At 35.9% G+C, this 25335-nt stretch overlaps 1 protein-coding gene across 3 annotated transcripts in view; it reads left to right on the forward strand.

Annotated features, from left to right (window-relative positions):
* The window catches only part of LOC117416173 (transmembrane protein 117-like), a 66291-nt gene extending 44945 nt beyond the window's left edge, over positions 1-21346 (forward strand). For all 3 annotated transcript variants that reach the window (XM_034027248.3, XM_059027505.1, XM_059027506.1), the window contains 5 exons: positions 1029-1128; positions 6781-6878; positions 11100-11259; positions 16062-16191; positions 17777-21346. In XM_034027248.3, the coding sequence (XP_033883139.3) occupies positions 1029-1128; positions 6781-6878; positions 11100-11259; positions 16062-16191; positions 17777-18432 (1144 nt within the window). In that variant the 3' untranslated portion in view covers positions 18433-21346. The remainder of the gene's footprint in view (positions 1-1028; positions 1129-6780; positions 6879-11099; positions 11260-16061; positions 16192-17776) is intronic.
* Positions 21347-25335: the final 3989 nt, after the last annotated feature.

A 25335-nucleotide genomic window follows, 5' to 3' on the forward strand; every position in this document is an offset into this window, starting at 1 on the left:
TATTTATACACATCAAAGAAGATTCATAAATCCAATCATAAATAATCCCCCCAAAGTGAAATGCCATTGCAACTTATTGCACTGTTATTACAAACTCAGCCCCTCTAGAGCTATTGTACTGTACACTGTGTAATCCTTCCAGCAGCATCCTCCCCCTGCATATTAACAATGCTGCTGTCCGCAGCTGCACTTGTAGCAAATAAAGCTTTACAGCAGGATTCATATTTTAATTTCTGCAATAACCTGGTGATGGTTTTTTTTCTGTTACATTTGAAGCAGATGGCTGTTTTTTTTATTCTGACTAAATCCAATTTCATCTAGGAAGTTTAATTCCTTCCTCTTGCAATATCATGTTACGTCCTGCCAGTCTGCATACAGACAATGCAAAAGTGGCTTGACTAAAATAAAGTTGCTTGGCTAAAATAAACTTTCTTGGCTCGCGGGCCCCCATGACGTTAGGTATCCTCACTGAAAACCTCCATCCAGTGAACCCACAGAAATGTGAAATACTGTTTCCTTACAATCACCCTTGTACTGTATAGCACAGGCATTGTAAATGAAGATTATCAATGAATGGTAGAGCTGACATCAAAGTACACATTTGAAATAGCTCCAAGCACCCAGAAACATCTCTCAGCCCCCCATGGTTTCCCAGACCCAAGTTTGGTTACCCCTGGCTTAGACTACAATATCCTAGTACTGCCAGCAGTCACAGCTGTACAGTAATTAAAACAACTGGGTCCTCTTTGCACTGTTACTTGTATAAAAAAAAGAGTGTTGTGTTGAGGAGGAGCAATTACAGTAATACATGGATGGGTCTTATGGCAAGGATATAACCTTATCCTGATGTTAATGTGAATAAATAGGGCTCATAGTGTAGGTTATTACTAGTGTGGAAAATATTTATTGTGTTTGTGTTGTCAGTCACTGTATGCAGCAGCAGCAGCAGAGAGAGACTTTCTTTCCAACAGCTGGCAACATAATACTAACAGTGTTAACCTATCTTTTCTCTATTTCCACCCCAACAGCCCGTTCATCGTGACAGAGTACATGGGAATGAGGAATGAAAGCTTCATGAAGGTTGCAGCCGTAGGAACCTGGATGGGGGATTTTGTCACTGCGTGGATGGTGAGAACTTGAAAAATGAAATTCAATCTGCTTGTATATTTCCATTTCCTGTGGATGCAACAATGTTTCTGCTGAAACCTTAAATGCCTTGTAATCTGGGGCTGATGTTGACATGTCCTCTCTGATTCACATGATTTTGTGGAGTCAAGTACTCTGAGAACCACCGCTGAACAGAATAGATGAAGAAAGCAGCTGGGCTGCAGAGAAGCACCAGACTGTATTCAACTCTGTCCTTATTGAGTTTCAAACCTCAGATGAGGTGTCAAAGTGATTTTACAAGTTCAGGTCCACATGGTACATGGGGGGTGGGGGGGATTTTACTGACTTTAAAATAATTCTTTTTTTTTGTGAGTACAGAGAACAGGTCAGATGGTTTAGATGGATTGCACGGTGAGATGGCGATGTGTTTTGATAGTGCAGCATGTAGCAAGACACTAGCACAGTTACCGTTATCACTACTAATTGTAACAGTTTCCATTTTGTAGGAAATGGTGTCTCGATTGATAGACAATTCTAAGGTGTTTGATCCATGTACAGTACAATATGTGGAGGGAGTATACACTTTAAAACAAATCTACGATTTATATAATGGCATAATGGCAGTGGCAGATATGAAGCTAAGGGCAGCAGTGTGAAGTAGTGGTTAGGGCTCTGGACTCTTGACTGGAGGGTCATGGGTTCAATGCCAAGTGGGGGACACTGCTGCTGTACCCTTGAGCAAGGTACTTTACCTACATTGCTCCAGTAAAAACCCAGCTGTATAAATGGGTAATTGTATGTAAAAATAATGTGTAAAAATAATGTAATTGTATGTAAAAAATAATGTGATATCTTGTAACAATTGTAAGTCGCCCTGGTTAAGGGCGTCTGCTAAGAAATAAATAATAATACTAATAATAATAATAATAAGTTATCGCAATGATTAAGCACTGTAGTATAGAAAACACTAAAAATGTTGACATACGGTATCAATCATACCACAATGATATTTGATACATGTACAGTATACATATACAATACTGTTTTATTTTTGCATTCTGATTTACTAGTCTTCACACTGTACAATAAAGTCTAGTTCTGTTAAGAATGCAGGTTACCGACTTCGTCTCTAGATCAAAATGTAATTTATCAGTAATAGGCTCCAGCAATACCATGAATCTGAAAAAATAAAAAGGCCCCTTTGGGAAAAATTAAAGTACAAAGGTCAAACAAAACAGCTGTGTATGAAAAGCATGTTGTGATGCAGTGTAAAGCCTGAGAGGCTCAGATCCCTGATATCGCACTCATGTTCATTTGTCAACTTAAAGACAAGATTGACCCTTGTGGGATTTAACAGACTCTGTTGCTAAAATGTAGTTTGACACCTCTTGGCAGGATACTTGCCAAGCTTGTATTAGTATTCTGCACAGTCTGAAGGGAGTATGTGTTTAAAAAAAAAATAGAATTGAATTCAGTTTGAATCTGAATTTATATTTAATTCAGACACATTTCCGCATTTTAATAAGAAGTCCTTTTGCTCCCTTGGGGTTATCTGAAAACCAGCGGCACAGTCATTTAATAAAACTAGGGAAAAAAAATAGATTATAAAATAATAGTCCCTAATAATAATTTTTTTACAACTTAACTTAGTTTAATTATTTAACTGGTTTTCCTGTAGCTGTTAAGAGAAGTGGAATCAGTTAATACCATGACCTTGGCTTTGGAGTACCTCCTTGATTCTGATAAAATTGCCTTGTTGTACATTAAGCCATTCTTGTAGCTAAGGGAACCAGAATTTGAGGAAAGAAAATTCTGCTTTGTTCATATTTGACTCAAACAATAAGAAAACAACAATAGACAGATCTTGAATGTGAGTCTGTGTCTTAAACCCATTATGTGGGTGTTTTTTTTTTTAATTATTATTATTACAAACGGTAACTCAATACCTGTTACCATATTTTAACTCCTGTCCATCTGTCCAGGTCTTCAGCACCCCCATCTCTTCATAGTCAGTGTGTACTCAGCCGTCAGGTGACCAGTTCAGTTTTCAGACATCAGCTAGCGGTAACCAGTGGTGCATGAATGTTCAAGCCCTTCAGGACCCTGGACAGTGACCAGCCATTAATATAGGCAGGGCATTCATGAGGCGATTGCTGTAGCAGAACCGTAATGCTGCAGCAACCACTTTCAATTAACTCTGTCCTGCCCAGAACAGAAAACAATGATATAAGAGACTGAGCTTACCCTGTCACAGTGACTCATTAAAGATTTCACTGTACAGTACTTCAGTGGAGTATACACTTTAAAACACATCTACAACAAAACATCTTGAATAATAGCAGTTGCAAATATAAAGCTATATTTCTGCAATGGTTACTGTATGTACTAATATTTTTACATACAGTATCAATCGTATAACAATGATATAACCCAGCAAACACTGTGGTGCCAATATGCTACACTGTGAAGGCCTCTGTGAAATATTTATCTAGACTTGACTTCCCCAATGTGAATGTTCATGATATTTCCTAGGCTTATTAGTTTAGGTTTTAATATATCTGAAATATTAGAAATACTAACAAACTTAAATTCAATGACAAACGTTTCAACCAGAAACTTAACCTGATAATCAACTATCATGTTTTCCAATGTTCATTGTTGATTAAGTGTAGGCTTCTGCTTAAGGCTTTGCTGATAATTATACAACCAGTTCTATATCGGTTTTGTCTGCATGAGTGGTTTTCATGATGTTTGCTATTAAAGCAACCCAATTGAGGAAATGGCATTGGATATTATAATTATTATACTGTGTCTCAGGTTACCATAATGCCTAAGAGAAGCTGACTTCTACAGATTTAGGTATTTCCATCCTCTTTCTTCACAGGGAGAAATTTAAGAGACGCAATCTTACATCACTTTATGGTAGCCCTTTATTTGTTACTACTTGCTCTCTGACTTTCAGCTGGGCACACATTTATCTCTGAATTAGGTGATATTGTGGTTCACTTTATTCCTGTATTTATCTGCTGAAATTAAGTTAGTGCTAGACAAATGTTTTATGTAAGAAAGATCTTGGTAGAACATTTTTTTTCTCCATTACTTTAGTATTTCCCTTAGGAGATGTCAAATATTGTGCTTGCACCAATTTTAACTTAAAAGTGCCTTTAGATCCGTGTGACTCTGTTGAGTAATTATTAATATGTTTGCTTGAGAGGCTGAGCATATTGACACTGTATAGCTTTTTTTAACAAGCAAACAAAGGGTGGTTTCTATTTACAAACTGCAAAAGTAATTCATTACACTCGTAAAACATGTTGAATCACTGAATAACATTTTGTATCTAAATGGTGTTATTGTGTGAGAAAAGGGGGTAAAACGCAAGCGTTAGAGTAAAGTTCTTTAAATTTGAACATGCCTCCTTCATGTTGTGATTTTGAAGGGAGTTTGAGCTGGGCACTGGCGGAATACCGTTAGCGCTGACCAATGAAAAATAAGTCAGAAGCTGCTGGTAAATCAGAAGCAATTGACATAAGAAAACAATGGGGCTCCTGAGTGGCGCTCCGGAGTGCAGGATGCGCCCTATAGTCTGGAATATCGCCGGTTCAAGTCCATACTATCTCTGAATTGGTTGCATGGTGGGTCTGCAGTGTGTAAAGAAGTGGTCGGCTGATGGCACACGCTTCGGAGGACAGCGGGTGTTCATCTTCACCACTCCCGAGTCAGCACGGGGTGGTAGTGGTGAGCTGAGCATAAAAATTATTGGATATTCTAAATTGGGAGCAAATACAAAAAATAATTGATGACTACTAAATTTATTTAATAATAATAATAATAATAATAATAATAATAATAATAATAATAATAATAATAAAGAAAACAATAGCCCTAGTGATTGCCTTTGCTTTGATCTTGATACGCAAAAAGCTCTTCATTACCATAGCACCATTTGTTAATGCAGTATTTCGAAAAATGTAAATTAATTTATCAATTTTGTGTTTCATTACATTTCTGAACATCATTTATTTTTATACTTCCTGCTTTTGCAATATAGAGCTTATTTGAGATGTATACGGGAACTGTGGTTTAATTAACTTTAATGCTGCTGTGAAAAATAAAGATTTGTATGAAACTTTTTTTTAAAAACACATTAGGCCCACACTTCATACTTCATAATTTCTGGAGGTCGTTTAGTCCAACGTGTTTTAAATTTGAATATGCACTTCTTATTTTGCTGTCGGTCTTTCGAATACCTGTGTATGTTTCAAACCTGACACACAAAGAAAAGGTGCACTGCAAAAAGATCTGGAATAAATTACTGAACACAGGCGTGGAATATAGGCTTTAAGTTATTTTAGAAAACATTTATTTACATTTTTTAGAAACCTTTAATATTTTAGATCTGTCATGCAGCCAATAATCAGCTGTGTGTCGTAAAGACACAGGTGCAGCTTCAACATTGTATCTCCTGATCACCAGGTGTAAATGAGGTGATGCTTTAAGACAGGTCAGTTAAACCACCTGTAGTTTGTTGGGGGTCTGAATATATGTTTGTATTCTATGCATCTCTCGAAATGCAAGTGGAATCAGTTTCAGCACAACAAGGAGTAACTTTTTCCACTTACAATTATTGTCCTGGAGATGTGAATCTGAAGCAAAAGGTAATTGTTTTTTTTTTCCTTTATTGAATCCATCTTATTGAATCCATCTCTCATCAAGCTACAAGTGACCTAGCATCGATTTGAAACGAGTCTTAAAATAAAACCACTGAATGAAAAATGGTACAAATATCTGTGTACATTTATTCAAGTCTTGTTTCCATATTCTGGAATTGTATTTGTTTAAGAATATATTACTAATACATATAATTATTACATGTTAAATATATCTTTATGAAATATACAGCAACCTACATTCATTGACTGGTGGGTGGGAAAGGCTAACTCTTGTTGGCTGGTATTTGTAAAAAAAAAAAAAAAAAGAAAGAAATCCACATTACAATTAGCAAGAAATCACCAGACAGCAAAAATAGATTGTACTTTTCCATTACCATGGTAACATCCTCCAAAGGAGAATATTATATCAACTAAAGTACTTTATAGTTGTATAATGCAATTTAATTAAAATGTGTAGGTAGAAGTGTAATAATTAGCTGGAGTGTAATAATTGGCTGGAGAAGACAACCTTGCACCCCATTGTCAAGTCACCCAAAACAAAGCATACACACCAGGGCAGATACTGAGCCCCTGACAGTCTTGGTAGGATTGAACAAGTCTATTCCAAAGGGGATATATAGATAGTGCTATATGTTTGAGGTAACTCATATATACAGTACCTCAGTCTGGAAGGATAGAATAGATTGGGATTTTCACAATTAGTATTTCTGATGAAGACATTAATTAGTGTTTATGAACACATTCAGTGAGTGATTGGTATAATCAACATGCTGTCTTTGTTATATTACAGTTGTAAACAACTGTAACAGAGGATGTCACATTTTCTAGACTGTTCTTCCCTCTCGATACTGAAATTCTTATACAATATTGTATTGCTGTTGCTGTGGCAGGCAAGATACCTGACCAAATACCTGACTTTAATGATGTATTTTTTTACCATGTACACAAATGCAATTTTTGCTTGACTGGTTATTTAAAACATTTGTATCCCTTAATGTAGGTTACAGATATGATGCTCCAGGATAAACTTTATCCAGACTGGGGAAAAGCTGCCAGAACATTTTGGAAAAGGGGGAACAACAGAATTGTGCTCTTCTGGTAAGATTCTAATTTGGTCATTTTTCCATAAAGTCGCATTTTGTTTACTTAAACAGCTTGTAAAAAAAAAAAAAAACACCACGAGACATTTTGTGTTTGAAAGTGGTCTCGGGGTGCACAGGAGTCAAATATGGGTCGAAGGTCAAATATAATCTTCAAGAGGAATATGCCATTTTGATATCACTACTGTGGTATTATGCCTTTTTTTCAAATGGCTCAGGATGCAAATATAGCCTTCATCCATATATATATATATATATATATATATATATATATATATATATATATATATATATATATATATATATATATATATATATAATCCTAATCTACTCATGGTTTAGTAGACATACACTCATGTTACCTAACTAAACCGGTTCTGTCAGAATGACCATTCTTGTCCAGGAAGCTGATAGGTCTCTTCTACATGAGGTCATGGAATCTATTGGGGAACATCCCCCACTAACCTCAAGGTTTAGTGTTGACAGCTCTCCAAGGTCTAATACATGGTACTTGACAGCTTTGAAAAGTATGAAGACTGTGCTTTCTGTTGTTGCTTTTTAAAGCTCTGGTGGTACGTAATTTATTATTAGGCCTCACTGAATCAATATACAGAGCCTTCCATGGCTACAGGGAATGACTACAGACATGTGGCTGAAATGACCCTGTGACTTGCCATGGTTGCCTGCAGTTTGTTCGAGGGTCTGTCCTGAAGGTCTGATGGAATGTTAGAAGCAAGATAAGACATGCTTTGATTTCATACATATTTCATGCCTAAACTGCCAAGTCAAAGCAGATGGAACACATCTCCTTGGATGATTCATGCCTCCATTTGAATCCAGACATGTCACAAGGCAATGACAATGGGAGTTATGAGCACTGGTGCAAACCGGTTTTCGCAACCTATGAATATTAATCTTTCACAGGAATATACTGGAGCTACACTTTTATTGAAGTACCGTTTGCATTTTGAATTACAGTATGCAATATTATGTAATACAACTGCACAGAAGAGACTGTAGTAGTCGTTGTGGTTCCCAATCTTTTCTAAAAAATTATACAACAACAAACCAGTGCTTAACATATTGCTTGGACATTAATTAAAAAATACAATCTAAATAAGTAAAAAATAAGGACAAACTTCAGACATGATTTTTAGATGGATACATTGTAAGTAGGATGTTTAGTGCCACAGAGATTACAGGGCATGCGTAGCCATATAATTACTTAATAATTTGGTAATAAAAGCTGCTCTCACATGGTAACTACTGTATAATTACATGGACATGGTTTTGAACAACATTGTCTGATATGTTAACACAATGGCAGAGGCCATTTCCATGTATTTACAATAATTCCACCAGTAGTTACCATGTTAGAGTGGGAACCATTAGTAGATACCCAATCATTACCATGTTGCCATTACTTAACATGTTGGATTATTAATAATGTTCCACATACCACATGCATGAGTACAAAGAAAACAATGAGCCAGTTATGGCAAAATCAACACAGGTGTCAGATATGTTGAGCATTCAGTCAACAAAAACTACACAGAAAATCAATGTTCACCTGTGGTTAAAAAAAAAAAAACCCAAAAAACATGAATAATTAAAAATAATAAAATATCACACTACAATACAGCAATACAGAAGCACTGGGCTATGTAGATATTAATAGCATCCGGGAGTATCTGGCCCAGTAAAATAATCTGAGCACTACGGTATATGGAAGTGTATTGAAAACCGAAAATGTGATCAATTAATTTAAAGTCATTTTGGACATACATGCCAATAGCCCATACCACACACTAGGTAATGTCAATAAAAGTGGTATAACTGGTTGGCTTTCTGCATAGCCCCCATATATGAGTGAGAATCCAGTTAAAAACTTTGTTGCAGGCAGAACATCACATTATGCAGACTTGAGTCCCCACACACATAGCACCACAGAGGTAGGATTCATTAATTCACAAAGGAGCAGCAAATTAGACAGCTTTCACCTGAAGACTGTATCTTTAACATGTGGTAGAGATGCCCACACAGAAAACATTAATCATGAAGTAATCTATGACGTAGCGGCCGTTTCCCAGTACAGTAGGTACACCTGCAGATATGATACACTAAATAACTTTGGCCAAAGAATATGCTTACAGGGGGCGGTGCACAATTGGCCAAGCGCTGCCCAGGGGGGCGAGGGGGCTGGGGGCTTAGGTCGGCCAGGGTGTCCTTGGCTCACCGCACACCAGCGACCCCTGTAGACTGGCCGGGCACCTGCAGGCCTGCCTGCAAGTTGCCCAGAGCTGCATGGTACTCCGACACTGTAGCTGAGGTGGCTGCATGGTGGGTCTGCAGAGTGAAAAGAAGTGGACGGCTGACAGCACACGTTTCGGAGGACGCGTCTGTCCGTCTTCTTCTCCCTCCCGAGTAAGCGCTGGAGTGGCAGCGGTGAGCCGGGTTGAAATAAACAATAATTGGGCTTACCAAATTGGGGAGAAAATAAGAAAAATAATTGCAGATTCCACAGGTTACATCCCAATTGGTCAAGCTGTTCTCTTGATATGAGGTCAAATGTACAATAAGTGTAACATATATACAGACTGTGATGTTATTACAATATAGATAAGGTATGATAAACAAAAAAGGGTCATTGCTCATTTGAACCACATCCCTTTTACTTTCTACTGACAGTGTCGTGCACATCTTGGTTTTATATGAGAGATGAGACATCATGCCACTTTGTAATGCTCCAGCATCTCTTGAAAGCAAAATGCATTCAAGGTACTATGAAGATTAAAGTAGTGCACAAACAAGTCAGCTTTCCATGTCACAACGTTCAATTTTTTTGTTCATCTCTGTGTAAGCTATTAAAGCAATTCTTAACACAGTTTTAAAAATGTATACAATCTCCCAAAACAAATTAAATTGCAAGAACAAAGAAGAGTCAAATGATCCACCCACAAGTTTATAACAGGCTGTTAGATATTTCAGGACATCCTATAGCTGCAACGTACTAGTTTTCAATTACTCAATAATATATTGTATATACTTTTGTGTGTGTTGAAAAATGCATTCACAGTGGCCTCCTGCATTTCTTGGCATGTCTTATCATTTGCATTAAGCATGTGCTTTTGTTTTTTTGGGGCAAGAGAGAACACACAATTTGTTTTAATCTCCGCACAACGTCAATTGGTGTTCAGGTCAATAAGTAGAAAGACATTTATTGTATGGATTCAATCATTTTAGGTTAGGGAGACACGTACTGTAAGCCTAGTAATGGAATGGAAATAATGCCTGTAACGCCTCCAAAATGGTTCACAATCACAATAGAGCAATTAAATATGTATGAAGATTTTTTTTTTTTTTTCATTGAAGTTCAAACGCATCAACTTGCAACTTATATTTTCTCTTTAATTTATTATTTGCCATTTGGTGTGTTGATGCGTGACAGCCTAAAACATTTCAGAGTGCACCAGGGCTCTTGTGTTGAACATTGATTGACAGTTGTACAATGACCGTTACTATTTTTATTCATCATCTTTGGTAGATAAGGCAAGAGCTACAGCAGACAGCACAACATTAGGGTTACACTTAATAGAGTCAGACTTGTTAAGAAATACCCCATTATAAATTGTAGCTGGTGTTCCACAACATGCATCTAAACAGTCTCTACAGAGGGAAAGGGGCTAAAGGACACTGTGACAGAAATATAATGAATCTTGGTTGTAAATCTCCCTCCCGGCCTGTGGGGGTGCTAAGCAGTGAAAGTAGAGTTCTTTGGACGGACTGGCCTGACAGTTCTTTCCCAGGGCCGGGAAGTCGGTTAGTCAGTTGCAGGAACATATTGACCCGGAAGGGAAACGAAGTAGCAGCTGCAGATTGTAGAGATAGCTGCACTTGTTTACCAAGGGGTCAAGCGTGATAGCATAAAAGGGGACAGAGAATCGCAATCTAATCCTTCGCTTGGTTTTTAAATGGAAACTGGAAGGACCGGGAGAAACCCAGAAAGGAGAAAAAGTGTTTGTGAGTGTTTTGTTCGTTTGTCGCTGTTAGTAATTGTCTTTTGTCTTGTGAATCACTAGACAGCTAACATGTATCCGGAGCTGTCGCTTTTAATATTACAATTGGTCAAATACCCAACATATTGTATAATACTTACAGCATTGTGTTCAGGATTCTACCAAAAATGCTGACGTGCACTCCTGTATGTTCTGTTTTTCAGGACGGTACTGTTTTCTCTGACATCCGTAGTGGTTCTCGTCATCAGCACTGACTGGATCAGCTGGGACCATTTAAACCGAGGATTTCTGCCAAGTGATGAGGTCTCCAGGGCATTCCTCGCTTCTTTCATCCTGGTGTTTGACCTCCTTATCGTCATGCAGGTTAATTAAAAAATACTTGCACCAGCCCTCTCAGAGTGTCATAAACCCTATATCCTGCAGATTGAAAAAAAATCACATAGAGTGTTGAGATACACATAATGCATAAGTGTCTGCAAGACACACACACACGCACACACACACACACACACACACACACACACACACACACACACACACACACACATGATTTATTCAGAACTTCTTTGGCAACAGGCATTTGGTCTGATAATCCTGTGTTTCGTAAAATGTTGAGGTTAGATTTAGTACTCAATTATATAATTACTATATGTCATAATTAGAAAATCTTTGGTTAATTTTAATAATAAGTTCATTTTTTTTAGTAGCTGAATAGTGCTTATCAGGAGGATAACACTGCCCTAAACTGTATTTATTACAGGCATATGTGCTCTTAATAATTAGCAGCCTATTAACTATTGCTACTAGATTTATGTACGATAATCACGAAGAGTTTTGTGTTGTGTTTTAAATGAAATTGCCAGGACCTAGGGAGAAAATTTAAATGTATCCATGGCAAATTGCCACCACATGTAATTGAACTACTGTGACATAATAATTGTATAAAGTCTTCAAGTAATTAAATTGGAATATATATATATATATATATATATATATATATATATATATATATATATATATATATATATATATAATCCAAACTAAGTTACACAACGATTCACCATGAGCAGGATGTACAGTGCTGGGTGTGTGTTATAAATACACTTGCTTTATTCTGTTGTTGATTCTGTTCAAAAACAATTACTGAAAGGCATTAAAACCTACTGCTTTGTTTCATCCGTGGGATATCGATATACAGTAGCTGTTTCATGGAAAAGAGTATTCTTGGTAGCCACAGCTACTGTTGATATCATAGGTGAATTTCATGTTTAGGTTAATGACCTAGGGTAGTCTTTCAGAATATAGGTCATCTGCAGGCTCAATCCTTTCTTTCCCCATTGTATTTTTCTTTTGTTTAATTTTTTCACTGAGATCTGTGGTGGAATTTTCTGCATACAATGTTGCAGACACCGGTCCTGTACTGAAAACAATAGAGCAGAGACAAGTTGGAGCAACTCACACTTTATTAGTCTGCAAACTGGAGCATTCAACAGAGTGTCACAGACTCTGCAAGCAACCGCAAAGAAAGCTCAAAAAACACTAAGTCAAACAGTTCCTTATATAATCAGTTTTTGCACAGAGTTCATGACTTGTGGTAATTCTTATCTTCCTTAGTCAGCTCAAACCAACCTTGTGGTATTCTTGATACTGTTGCCTACCGACTTTTCTGATTGGTTGATTTTTCTAGTTGCTAGGGAAAGAGTGTCTATCAGGTCCCACAAAGTTGATTCCCCCAATACAAGAATATTAGCTAAGTGACTGGGGAGAAAAGAGGAATTATCGCTGTCTCAAAATATTATCATTTGAGACAGTGTCCTATTCTCATGTCGCTGACTCATGCACTTCTCTGAAAACAGGGCTGCTGACCCTTGGCCACATTCCAGTGTGTTAGTTCAACATTGTAAATCTAATACTTTGTTAACATCAAACTTCATATAATATCATTATTCAGGTTATACAAATCACAGAGATCACCCAAACATATTAGATTAGAACCCTTCGTGCGATTATTCTATCATTCTTCTATCACAGATCAGCCAGCTTTTTTACTTCCCACACATGAGGCTTTGAAACGATTAATTGGATAAAAGTGGAAAACAAGTGCTCTGGGCAAATTGAATGTACTGAATACTGAACTACCAATATGTCAAGGCTGCTTACACATGGCTAAGCAACCTTGATCTTTTAAAAGGTAAACAAAACCTAAAGCAGCATACATTAAAGTCCTATGTATATGTTCTGCAGGCGCTTAGTGCTACTGCTTTGTTGGCTTACCTTTAAAACAGCAGTGCCTGATAATGCAGGTTCATGTCTTCTATTAAATTCCCTTTAACTCTGAAGAACATTTAAAAACGACAAATGGCAATTTCTTTGCAGCATCCAAAACATCACTTATTTGATTGATTTATATTATTCACGCATTAACAATTTAGTCCAATGTTGTTTGTTTTGAATTTATACACAGTGCAGCAATCAGTCCTTTTGTGTGCCTTCAGCAATTGCAACAATGTGTTCTAATTAAGAGCCAGTGACCTTCATTACTGCCCATCCCAGTTTTTCCATAGTATGCTTGATTTATGATGTTTTTTTTTTTAAAACCGTATAATGAAAAAACCTCAATCAGATTGTATCTAGACTTTGTAAATGTTTATTGGTAAGGCGGTAAAGGGGTTTAGTGAAGGATTGCTTTATTTATTTCTACAATATTTGGATTCGCCACGGTACACATTTGCCGGACTTCTCCCCTGTGTATTCAGAACATTAAAAGGCTTTTAGTTAAAGAGAAAACATGGGTTGGCCATTGCTTTGCAATAAAAGCTGTAATTGATTTTTTTTTTCTTGGTTAAAGTATAGTGCAGTCACTCGGTTAGTCTGTGCACTTTACGTAGGTGTTTGTTAAATAAAATATTAATATGACATCACAGGAGCTGATGAACAGATCCCAGGCAACATGATTCAGTCAATGTCTCCTCTTTCCTTGTTTATGTTGTTAGTTCTAAATGTAATGTTTGTGAAAGCTGAGGCGTTGTCAGCAGAGCAGATTTTAGTCATTTTGTTCAATAAACCGCACTCTGTTTTGTGTATGGCTTGGTCCTTCTGATTTAGATTATGAAGGCTGTTTAAGAAGCCTGTAAACTATCATTAGCAGGGCTTTGCAGATCTTGTGCCTCACAGCCACTCGCCATTCTCCAACTTGGCTGCTGTGCTGGACATAAAATGGACATGTACAGTATGCCAGAAAGAAAATGGACAACATTTTGAATATTTGTGAATTCAACCAAACTGATAACAATTGCCCAATAAGATGTTGTCTTTATAAGTACTGTAGTTGGTAATTGGGTGGTTTACTAAAATAAATACACCATATATACACACAATAGGCAGGCGGTCATCATATATATCATATATCATATATCATAATATATTTATATTCAATGACGGTATTCAACCAGCATAAACATGGAGATTTATGGGGTCAATTTGAAATATGGAGTAGAAGTGCCAGTGCTATATCACACAATGGAAATGATTTTACATTTCCAACATGAAATCGGCTGTTGTGATCCTTCATCTTTTTCTGCTGTTTTTATTGTACCTATTGTATATATAGACCCTATATCTTTTTTAATTATTCTTGCTATACATACATTAGGTTGCTCTGTGCAGAAATGAGACGCAGTACATTTGAAGGGGAGAGTTAAGTCTCATGAGAATCATGAGAACAACAATGTACTAAATAAATACAACATTGTTGCAACAGCTGTAGTTGTTTCAAAACACTGTTTTTCATTAGTAGAGGTTGTAGAAACTGTTCTGTGTATTTTTACCGTATGATAAGTTAGTTGAGTAGCAGACTTGTAGCAATACACTACCACTACTATTATCAAATTTGAACTACCACAATTTATGATGCAAGTACATACTGTGTATATTACTGTAATCCTAAATATCAGGCGTGATCTGTCGCCATAATAGTGATTGCAGGCTAATATTGATGTCAGTAGAAGCCGGTAGTCAGAGAATTAAGCACAGGATTGTATAGGGAAATATCAGTTCCACTGGTATTATTGCCATATGAAATGTAAGTATAAGATCAATATATAAGCCTAGGATAATCTAGTTATTATACACCCCAAGTGCTTTGCCAGCAAAGTTGCCCAATTACAGAGCAAAATGTCAAGAACAGTTAATTTTATAATGTCCCAAAGAGGTTGACAGCAATACAATTATGGGTGACTAAGGCTGATGTGTAATTTTGTTTGTCTGAATGGATGGATGGTCAACCTTTGAAATTCAGTTCTATTTTCTATTCCCAAAACAACTACAAGGTGTTGAACCAAGTGTATGGGAGTATATATCCTAATTCAGTAGTTTAAGTAATTTTGAAGCAAGTTAATCTACATTACAGCTCTCTTGAGAGCAACAAGGCCAAAACTTTCTCAAGAACACTCAGTCCATACCTCAAGTTCAGAAAGATGCCTTTAATTGATTTGTATAATCTTTCATTTTAAAAATTACTTATAGTAAAATTCAGAACAGGAGGTACAGTATGAACTAATGTATTATACTTATTGTAATACATGAATGGTTAATGATTCTTTGGTTCAGTAGTGAAGTTGTAACTACTACATGCTAAAACTCAAGGAGCATAAAGTTAAGGTGGGGAAATGGTTTGTTAGCAAAGGGCAATCCTGTATTGGGCAAACAGTCTTGTTATTTTGTTTATTGAATACAAAAAATAAATACAAAATTATACTTGCTGTATAGACCAGACTTTTTGACCAGTCATTCTTGACAAAAAAAAAGCATACATTGAAATCCATCTTTCATAGTTCACCACTGAAAAAGGGAGCTTTTTATCAAGACCTAGCGAAAAAAAAAAACATTTCTATAGCAACCCAGGGGCCAAATTCGCAAAGCATGTATCACCATTTTAAAAAGAAAACAAAGATTTATGTTAAAAAGCTCCTATGTGCACCTTAGTTGTTTCTTGTAAGCCTGGAACATTAGCATTAACATTTCTATTTTACAAAATAGGGTGGAAACTCAGCACTTATTATTAATCTAAATGGATAAACATATTTTCTCGTGGATAGTGTCAAATAGAATCAATTGATACATAAATAAAAGATTTATCTGAAGAGCAGTTCTCTTTTTTTAACTAGGACTGGGAGTTTCCTCACTTCATGGGGGATTTGGATGTGAACCTGCCTGGAATGTCTACCACCCAAGTAAAGCTGAAGCTGCCTGTCTGTAAATGTATTTTCAAAGAAGAATATCATATACACATTACAGGTATGTATGAATGAAATATGATATTTAAAGAAAACAAAACTGCTGTATAACACTGATCCCACATACCAACATTGTACCTTACCCTTCCAAGTCAGATACTGTGCATGTTTAAAGTGGAAGTCTTTTGTAGACGGTGTTTATCTGAAATCTGCGTCTCTAGTTAGCTATGCATTTTTCTTCATACACCTCCTGCGTTTTCAGTTTGCGTACACGAATAAGAACAGGTTGTTTCTCCTTCCCAGACTGCTACTAGAAAATGACGTTGTAGTGCGAGTTCTCCCATACACTAAATGCATTACAGCAGTCATGGGACAGCTATAACAAGTACAGGCAAGCATTTCAGGTATTTTTAATAATTCATCTTACAAAGCCCCAATTAGGCTTTCCCTTTTTGCATTATTTTACATTGATTTACTTGTGTGACCATTTACATTTGTGCTTTTTATAATAAAATTGTATTTAAATGATGATGGAATGATACAATGGAAACAGTACTAGTATTTTGAAAAGGTTCGCATTAGGTTGCTAATAGAATATTATTATATAAGATCACGGCCTAATGAGAGCATAATACACTGCCATTGGTAAGAAGCTTATTGGCGACAATCTTCTTTTAAGTATATTGAATAACTTGCATTATTTAGCTTGAATACTGAATTTCCTGTTCACAGTAAATCCCAGAGACCCTTTAACTTACCTTTTTGCAAAACATGAGGACAACGGCTATCGTGTTTTAATGTCCTATTTAATCAAATTCACAACAAAGTAAACTTAAATAAGTTGGCTTTTTAAAAACATGAGTAACATTTATAGAAGCTTACAGATAAAATTAACTGGAAAGAAAACAGCTTTTTTAATGAAATAGTATTTGACCTACAAATAGTTAATCTACAGGTTTTTTTTTTTTTAACTGACTGGCATTTGCGAATTTTTTTTTTCTAAATGATTCAGTCCAGCCTGTAATTTACTCCCATTTTTTTGAAGGGTTAAAAACATCTGACAGCGCTGTAGCTATTTGAAGATGCTCTATTAAAGTTGTTCCTTTCCTGACTGTATAACAGTAAAATTACTTTCGGGAGTAAATTGCAGCTTTTACAGTAGTAAAACATATGAAAAATAATAATAAATCAAGCAATTCTCCCAGATTCTGATGTATTCAATATTTTGTGCTGAAGATTGTCCTTAGCAATCAGTTCTCTACAGTATGCTATATAACACTTGAAGTGTAACAATCTGTACAGCCATCTCCATAATACTGTATCACAGCTGGGATAATACATTAAAAAAAACACAATGAACAACCATAAAAGGGATAATATTGTTAATCAGGTAAGAAATGGCAGGTCAGAAGAAAATACATTTTATAAATCGGAGGAGGGCTTGTCTAGTTCCTAGTTAGCAGTTGATCTCAAAACAGAGTATCAGTATTAAAGGCATGGCTGGGTGTATTAACCCATACCCTCACTCTCTATGTATCGAAGAGTAACCTTCTCTTTAGATTATAAATGTGTACTTTAAAGTAATTCTTTAACTATTTTACAAAAAGGTGATGACTTTAAAAAGTGTTTTGTTTGTTCCTTAACAGGGAAATGGTTTAATTATGGAATAATCTTCCTTGTCTTGATTTTGGATTTAAATATGTGGAAAAATCAGATATTTTACAAGCCTTATGAATATGGTCAGTATGTTGGTCCTGGTGAGAAAATCTTTATCGTTGAAGACCCTGACACCTTGAAAGAGTTTAATGAGACCACTCTGACTTGGGCATGGAGATCCACCAACATTGATCTGAAAAACAACAAGATCTACAGTCAAAACGATATGTTTTTGCACAGCAGGTATACAGGAGCCAGCCTTGATGTCAAATGTCTAGCTTTTATTCCTAGCCTGGCAGCTTTTGTCCTATTTGGATTCTTCATTTGGCTCTTGGGGCGATTTCAGAAGAGTGACCAGGGCATGGAGAACAAGGATAAAACCTACGAAAGGATAAAAAGAAAGTCTCCATCAGAGTATAGCAAAGACATGGGCACGACTCCAGAGGAGGCCCATGTTACAATGAATGATGGATTAAAAAGGAATACACCCATGTTACTTTCTGTGGAGACTCACGTTATTGGATCTAGTAGGTCTATCTCCCCTTCATCAACAGAAACACAGGAGTCTCAGCCTACTGTTGCCTCTGAAGGTGTAACGCCAACAGAGACAGTTGTCTCCAATGATGTCTCTAACCCTTCAACCTAATTCAGACACATTTTGACTAAAGAATACCTTTCTGACAACCTCCACTGTTCCCAAGTTCTTGTCATTTTATTTTGCCTTTATAATTACAAGACAGCTCAATATTTGTGCATCTTAAATGGTATCTTAAAGTTATTATGAGAAACAAATATGTTGTAACTACTGCTAGATTCCTACTATAGCAGCACATTTATTCGTCTACATTTTTTTTTTTTACCTTTTTTGTAACTTAATTGGGCCCATGATTTAATTGACTTTTTTCAGAACAATTGTAACACTTCTCAATGATAATTGTGTTATAACTATGTACACAGACTTCACAGTCTTGTTGGTGCTTAATACTATACTGTATAGCAGGCCGAATTTTCTATGTTTATTACAGTATATGTTTGTGCCTACACTAAAGTTATCGTAACAATTGTAATTATCGTATTTGTTATTATTATACTACATACAGGTATAAAAGAGGTGCCTTGCTTGCTTAAGTCCTGTAAACTATTTTACAGTTATTCCCTCGGGCTTATAAAGAATTATCTTCTGGTGAGAACAAAACATTTTATTTTGCACTAGAACAATGGTCTTTTCCATTGATATTGTCAATGATGCAGAAAAAAACAGTTCTGCGATGAAGTTGGAATAGACAGCTGGACGGCTTTAGGATGCAAGTGTGGTGATTATCTTTAAGTGCTGTAGGCTGTCTGCTAGTGAATTGAAAATAGTGAAGCAGAAGGCATTGACGTAGGAACTTCTCCACGGGCCACTACTTGTGAAAATGGGGCTTTATACAACAGTGATTATGAGAGCTAATGGCTAAATGTGCTTTCCTTATAATTAGATATATATGGCAGGGCTTTATCAAAAACCCCAGTCCTTTGCCTCGTGAAATGAAGGTTAACTGTTGCCAAGCCTGGGCCATTAGTTTTACGTGATTGTCATCTGGACAAGGTCATTCAGGACCATGGGTGGAATGATGTCAGACTAAATACAATGCAACACTGCTTACATTTGTGAAAACATTTTACATGGACCAGATGTACTGTACAGTGCTTATAGTGCTCCAGTGTATGTGCATTTTAAATATTACCATTTTACAAGGTAGTGACCGACTGCAATTAATAAATGTTTACATGGTGAAAGAAAAACGTTGCTTGTGCATACCACTTTCAAATTGCACCTCAAATCACACACATGTCTAATTGCTGCTATGTCATAATTACTGTGTCCTAAACAATAAAATAATATAGATCAGTTCAATAAACTCAGGCACATACTGGAAGTTAATATGTTATTAATTTATTTTTATTTAACAAAAATAATAATATGTAGCTGTCTATTTTGATGATCTAAATACCACCACCCTATAACTCCCCTTAGTGATTTGTTAGCCCCTTTATTGATATTAATAAATACAATAAAACATATAGAGGAAAGAGGTTTGCATTAAAACAGGTTTATGTTTTATGAGTGGAGGTATTAAGAGACCATCATTTCAAAATGTTAGCATGTGATCATCAGTGCTATATCATGTCATTGGCTATATTTGTAATAGAAATCTGGCAACACCATAGTGGTATATTTTTGCATTTAAGGCAACAGTAGATCAGCACATAATTAACTGTATAGATTTTAGATTTAAAAATATACAGTTATAATTACAAACTTTTTTTTTTAATGTAAACCTGTTCTTGTAACAGAGTGTATAAAACTACAAATGTATTTTAAATACATAAAACTAAAAATCACCCTGTCAGGCACAACAAAACATTTTGAAAAATGTGTGCCTGCACCTTAAGACAAGTTGGGGATTTTGAGGAATGAGACTGTTGGTGGTTTTGTCACAGTTATATGAAAATGTATGTGTTCTTGTTATCCCTACCATATGACAAAGTAAATGATACGACACACTGTTTATCAAGCCAAAACGGCCAGGAACCGCATCGTACCAATTTTTATCACACACTTCATAATAAATAAATTAAAGGGTATATAAGGACATTTTTATGTTATTGTGTTACATGTTCCCATGTGTTGCTACAACTGTTTATGTAAGGTGTGTGTATTGTTTTACTGCCTTCAAGATGGCTTCACATGGACCACTCAAAATACATTTCCCATAATCCTACTGCTCACATATGTAACTAAGATGGATTTACCAGTGAGCAGGAGGAAGTAAAATAAAAATTATATACCCTTTAAGTGCATGGAATAGAGCATTGTGGGAAGATAATGTACCATTCTGGCGTGCTAATAGTTGTTGTAAACATAGCCATTATTATTTTGTGGCTACTTTAACAAAGAAGGTATGCGCATAATATATTGAAAGCAAATGCACAAAATTTGCTAAAACAGCCGCAAAGCCAATTACACAAAACAGCATATATCATCTTTCAAAACTAAGCTTTTAACCGAATTTATCATGAGCTACTTAAAAGAAAAAAATACATAATGGAAATACTTTACTCATTCATTCTTTGGAATCAGAAAGTTATCAAAGGGATCCAGGATTCCATGTGCTCGGATAATACGGGGTGGATTCTGTCAAAGAAAATGATTCAAATTCAGTATTAGAACAACAGAACTCAGAACCACGCAGAATGATTGTAAACTATAGTATTTCAACTACTGTTTCAGAAACACATGCTAGACAAAGAGAAGGCAATGTGATACCTTTTATTGGACTAAACAATAATTAATCATAGGCTTTCAAGACCTCAAATGTCTCTTCAGGTGAAAGTAGGAAAGACAGAAAGATGTTTACAAAATACCCTAGCACTGTAATGTAGCTCTGTCCTCAACTTCCTTGTATTTGGTGAAGTTATTTATTTGTGCCCATTCTCAAACATAAAGGTAAGGGGAAGGTGTACAAATAAGTAACATTTGAAGCTATTTACTCCTAAATGAAAAATAAATCCATATATCAAAGTCAAAAAGTGAGAAATCTTTATTGCCTGATCCATTTTTGTAACTTACATTTATTTTTTTTTAAACGTAATTTTTGTCTGGTTGACCATTTTAATATTACTTAGTCATTTTTGTAAAATGTTTTGGTAGGATATTATAGTCTACGTATATTTGTTGTATATAGATACATTTTATCATTCTCTAAGCATACTATCATTTTCAGTTCCCATTACTGTGCAGAAAAACAAAACCAAAAAAAACATGAAAGGTTCAATATATATATATATATATATATATATATATATATATATATATATATATATATATATATATATATATACATATTTTAGAAAATGTGTCAAGTGTAACACAAAATGATGAATCTGCACAATGGATTTAGGCTAACACAAGACTGTACAAGGCTTCTGCATATTAAATCCCAAGTACAGTGAAGATTTGGCATAAATTACAGTTCCCTCAACTGTTAACCTTCAGATGCTCAAAATATGAAAAGTTGATTATGACAACCCATAATCAATTCTGACAGCTAATTGCAACATCTATTACTGTTTAGTCTTTGTGAACACTGGGGTCCCATTTTCTTTTGCACACAGTGTTTTATTTAAATGTAATAGTTGAGGAAATGTGCACAAAAGGGACGGGAAATTGGGTCTGGAGGCTTGTAGCACATTGACAACAATACAATTGCTTAAGTATCTGGGCTGGTTTAACCCTCATAAGGTAACCTGGGGTCCATTCGGACACCACAGTGCTTCAGTATCAGTAATTATGTGGATCTAGTGACTTGATTTTTGCTTCCTTTTAGGTAGTTGTCAGGCACCCATCCTGTTACACTATGCAAATGATAATTCTAGTCCAGATAGCCTGGTTGAAGTTCTCAAATTGTTTTAGGTTTCAGGCACCGTAATAGCTACCTTCCTGGTTTCTTTTTTGAAAGTACAGAATTAGAGCTTTCCAATAATGTATCGTATGTCCTGAACAGACGTTCCTAAGTGAAACTACAGTAAACCGAAACTAAGGTTTGAGTCATGTGACATGAGTCAGCTCCTAAGTTTTGTTTGTTGCCTATTACTCAGATAGCGTTCCGGTTTCAATGTCATTTAAAAGCACAGGCTTTGCACTTTCCATTGATGTCAGGCATGCCCAGATGTGTTCTTTCTACCACCACCTCATTCAGTGCTTGACATGCAGCAAATCAGTAGGTGTGTTCATGTGCCTGTAACTCAAAAACGGAAAGAGGTAGGAACAGTTAATATACCAAATGAAAGAGGAGGCTTTGGGCTTTCCACTGATATCTCATGTGACATGTTCCTAGTATAAACTACAGCGTCCAGAATACAGTGGTGCCTTCACTTGCTAGGAGACAGCTGTGCGCAATAGGCATCTTATCCATTTTGCATTGCATAAAAAACACATTATACCAAACGATGGCTAGAAGTAAAGGAAAAGCAAAATAAAGTGTTCATATACACATTTTTTTTCCGATGAGGGATAAATGGTTTCTTCAGCCCCAAGACCCTCATGCTTATTAGCCAATAAGCATTGTATGAATTAAATTAATAAATAGCTTTGTTGTGATTGGATAAAGTAATAGGTGGAAAAAAACCAAAAACAAATGTAAAGTTTTGCTAACTTCTTAAGTAGACCTGATTAGACTTTCTTATTGCGAACATGCACACAGCTAGATTTTGTGAATTAAATTTAAAAAATTGCATTTCACTGTAGACTTGTAATTACGTGTAGGTTTCAGCTGTTGATAACTTACATTTCTGAAATTACTTCCTAAGAAATTGAGTTATTTTCCTGTTCAGGTTTTACTGATATCAAAAACCCTGAACATGTTTGAACAATGACCTTTAAATACGACAACAGTCACCCTGCCTGCACACATTTCAATAGCTATATGCACTAATTAGCTCTCTGTATAAATCAGAAGACTTTATTGTAATCAGCTAATTTATAAAGATCACCTGGCACACATTGTATCATTCTGTACAAAATATAATTGCATTCTAATTGCACTGTAGTTGAAATGAACTGTTGCACTATTTTCTGGAAATGCAGCATTAATGGATAAAGTAAAAAGTAAGTTGTGAGTTCTATTATAATGATCTAACAGTAGCAAATCACTTCCACCCTTTATACCATAAAGAAATAAACAGAATCTAACCTTTTTCCATCTTAAATGTATCACCTTTAGTAGGTTTACTAAAGAGAATCAATAAATCATCATTCACAAGACTGGAGCTAAGACAGGATGTGGCCCAGGTGGTCCCCCTCTGTCTCAGTGTGATCACCCGCAAAGAAGGTATAAATAGGGAATCTATTGATGGGGAAATAGACCCTATAGCCTTCTGTAACTTTAACATTCAAAGTTTATATTGCAATACGATAAATCTAGTCTTTTTATGAAAGCCTTGGATATTTGATCTGAGTCAACATAATATGTACAGTGTGTATAGGTTTGATATAATTTGAACAATTGTTAGTTTCTCATGCATAGCTACGTTTCACATTTCAAACTCACGAGGCAGTAAATCGAGGGGTCTCTTCAGTCTCTGTGGGGTCATTTGAGGAGCTGTAGCTGGACCAGACACACAATCTGTTTCACACAGTTTGGTTGCTTATGGTGACTCCAATTAATGTCCCGAAGTGGATATTGAGCCCATGTGCAATGGAATGGTTATTCCTAAGTGCTATATTTTGTAGATATTGGCCATTGCGTGGTGTGATTGACCTTCTAACACTTTGTCTAGTGTACAAACCTGTGGTTACATGTGCCCACAATCTGGAAAGAACAGAAGGGGTCACACTGAATTGATAAGCTACATGTCTTTGTCTATTACCAGATTCCAGCATTTGAACAGCTCTGGCAGTCTGGACTTCATTCAAAAATGTTGTCTGCCACCACCTGGCATCATTAGAAGCCATGATTCCAAAACCAACAACGCACAATGTTATCCCCTGAGCAGTCACTTGACTAGTAATAATCACATGTGAAATCTAAACAGGGTTTACCTGCTTCTCTCAACAGCTATCACAATGTATTAAATAACTCATAAAAGGTCTAACAGTGCCTTAACAACTTTTTTAATTCATTCATTGTTCATTGTTGGGTGCTGAACAATACAAACTGATATCTATTATCGCTGTATAGTTCAATTTAATGTGACGTCATTTCCATCTGATACAAAGAAATTCCACATGGCTGTATCACATCAATATCTTGATGTGATATATTGCATATAGTGATACAGAGATAAGAAGGCAACAAATAGTTCATAATTTTAAAGAAGAACATTTCAAGCATAGTTTTCGTTGACATTCTGAAAAATCTAAACTGCATGATTTAATTAAACACATTTACCATATTTTCAATCTGAATTCATCTTAGTCCAATTTCTGCACAAGATACTGCAATTACGCAGGATATTCGCCAGCAGAACAATAAAATCTATCGGGCCACATCTTGCCATATTTGGATTTTCTAACACCATTAGTAACTCACTGCTCAGCGGAAGTGTAAGCCCTTGACTGGTGACTCCTGTGTTTTCTCTTGTTAATCTGTAAATCTAAAACTCATATGCATTTAAATGCTTTTGCATTGCCGAGCAGGATAGGACAATCGTTAACCCCAGAAAGTGCTCTGCTTCTGTATCTTTACTGCTGCAACAATTCATTCAAGATGATCTCTAGAAATATAAGTGGACAAGATTGGTAAGGGGACCTTAAACGACACCTGTAACACAGCTCAGCTTGAAGCTCTTTTGCTGTATTATTTATGGCAATGCCATCGGACTCCCACTTAATTCTATAAGAAATGAGAGTCTGCACTGTAATGCAAAGGTCATTAATGAAGTTCAGCAGTAAAGTGGGAAAGTAATGCAATGGAAAGTACATTTTACTGGCCATATAGTGTAGGTTGTAATTTGGAACACTTATGTTATACCGGTAATATTGAATTAGTAACTACATTTATGATTA

The sequence above is a fragment of the Acipenser ruthenus genome, chromosome 7 (genome assembly GCF_902713425.1).
Source record: "Acipenser ruthenus chromosome 7, fAciRut3.2 maternal haplotype, whole genome shotgun sequence".
Lineage (NCBI taxonomy): Eukaryota > Metazoa > Chordata > Actinopteri > Acipenseriformes > Acipenseridae > Acipenser > Acipenser ruthenus.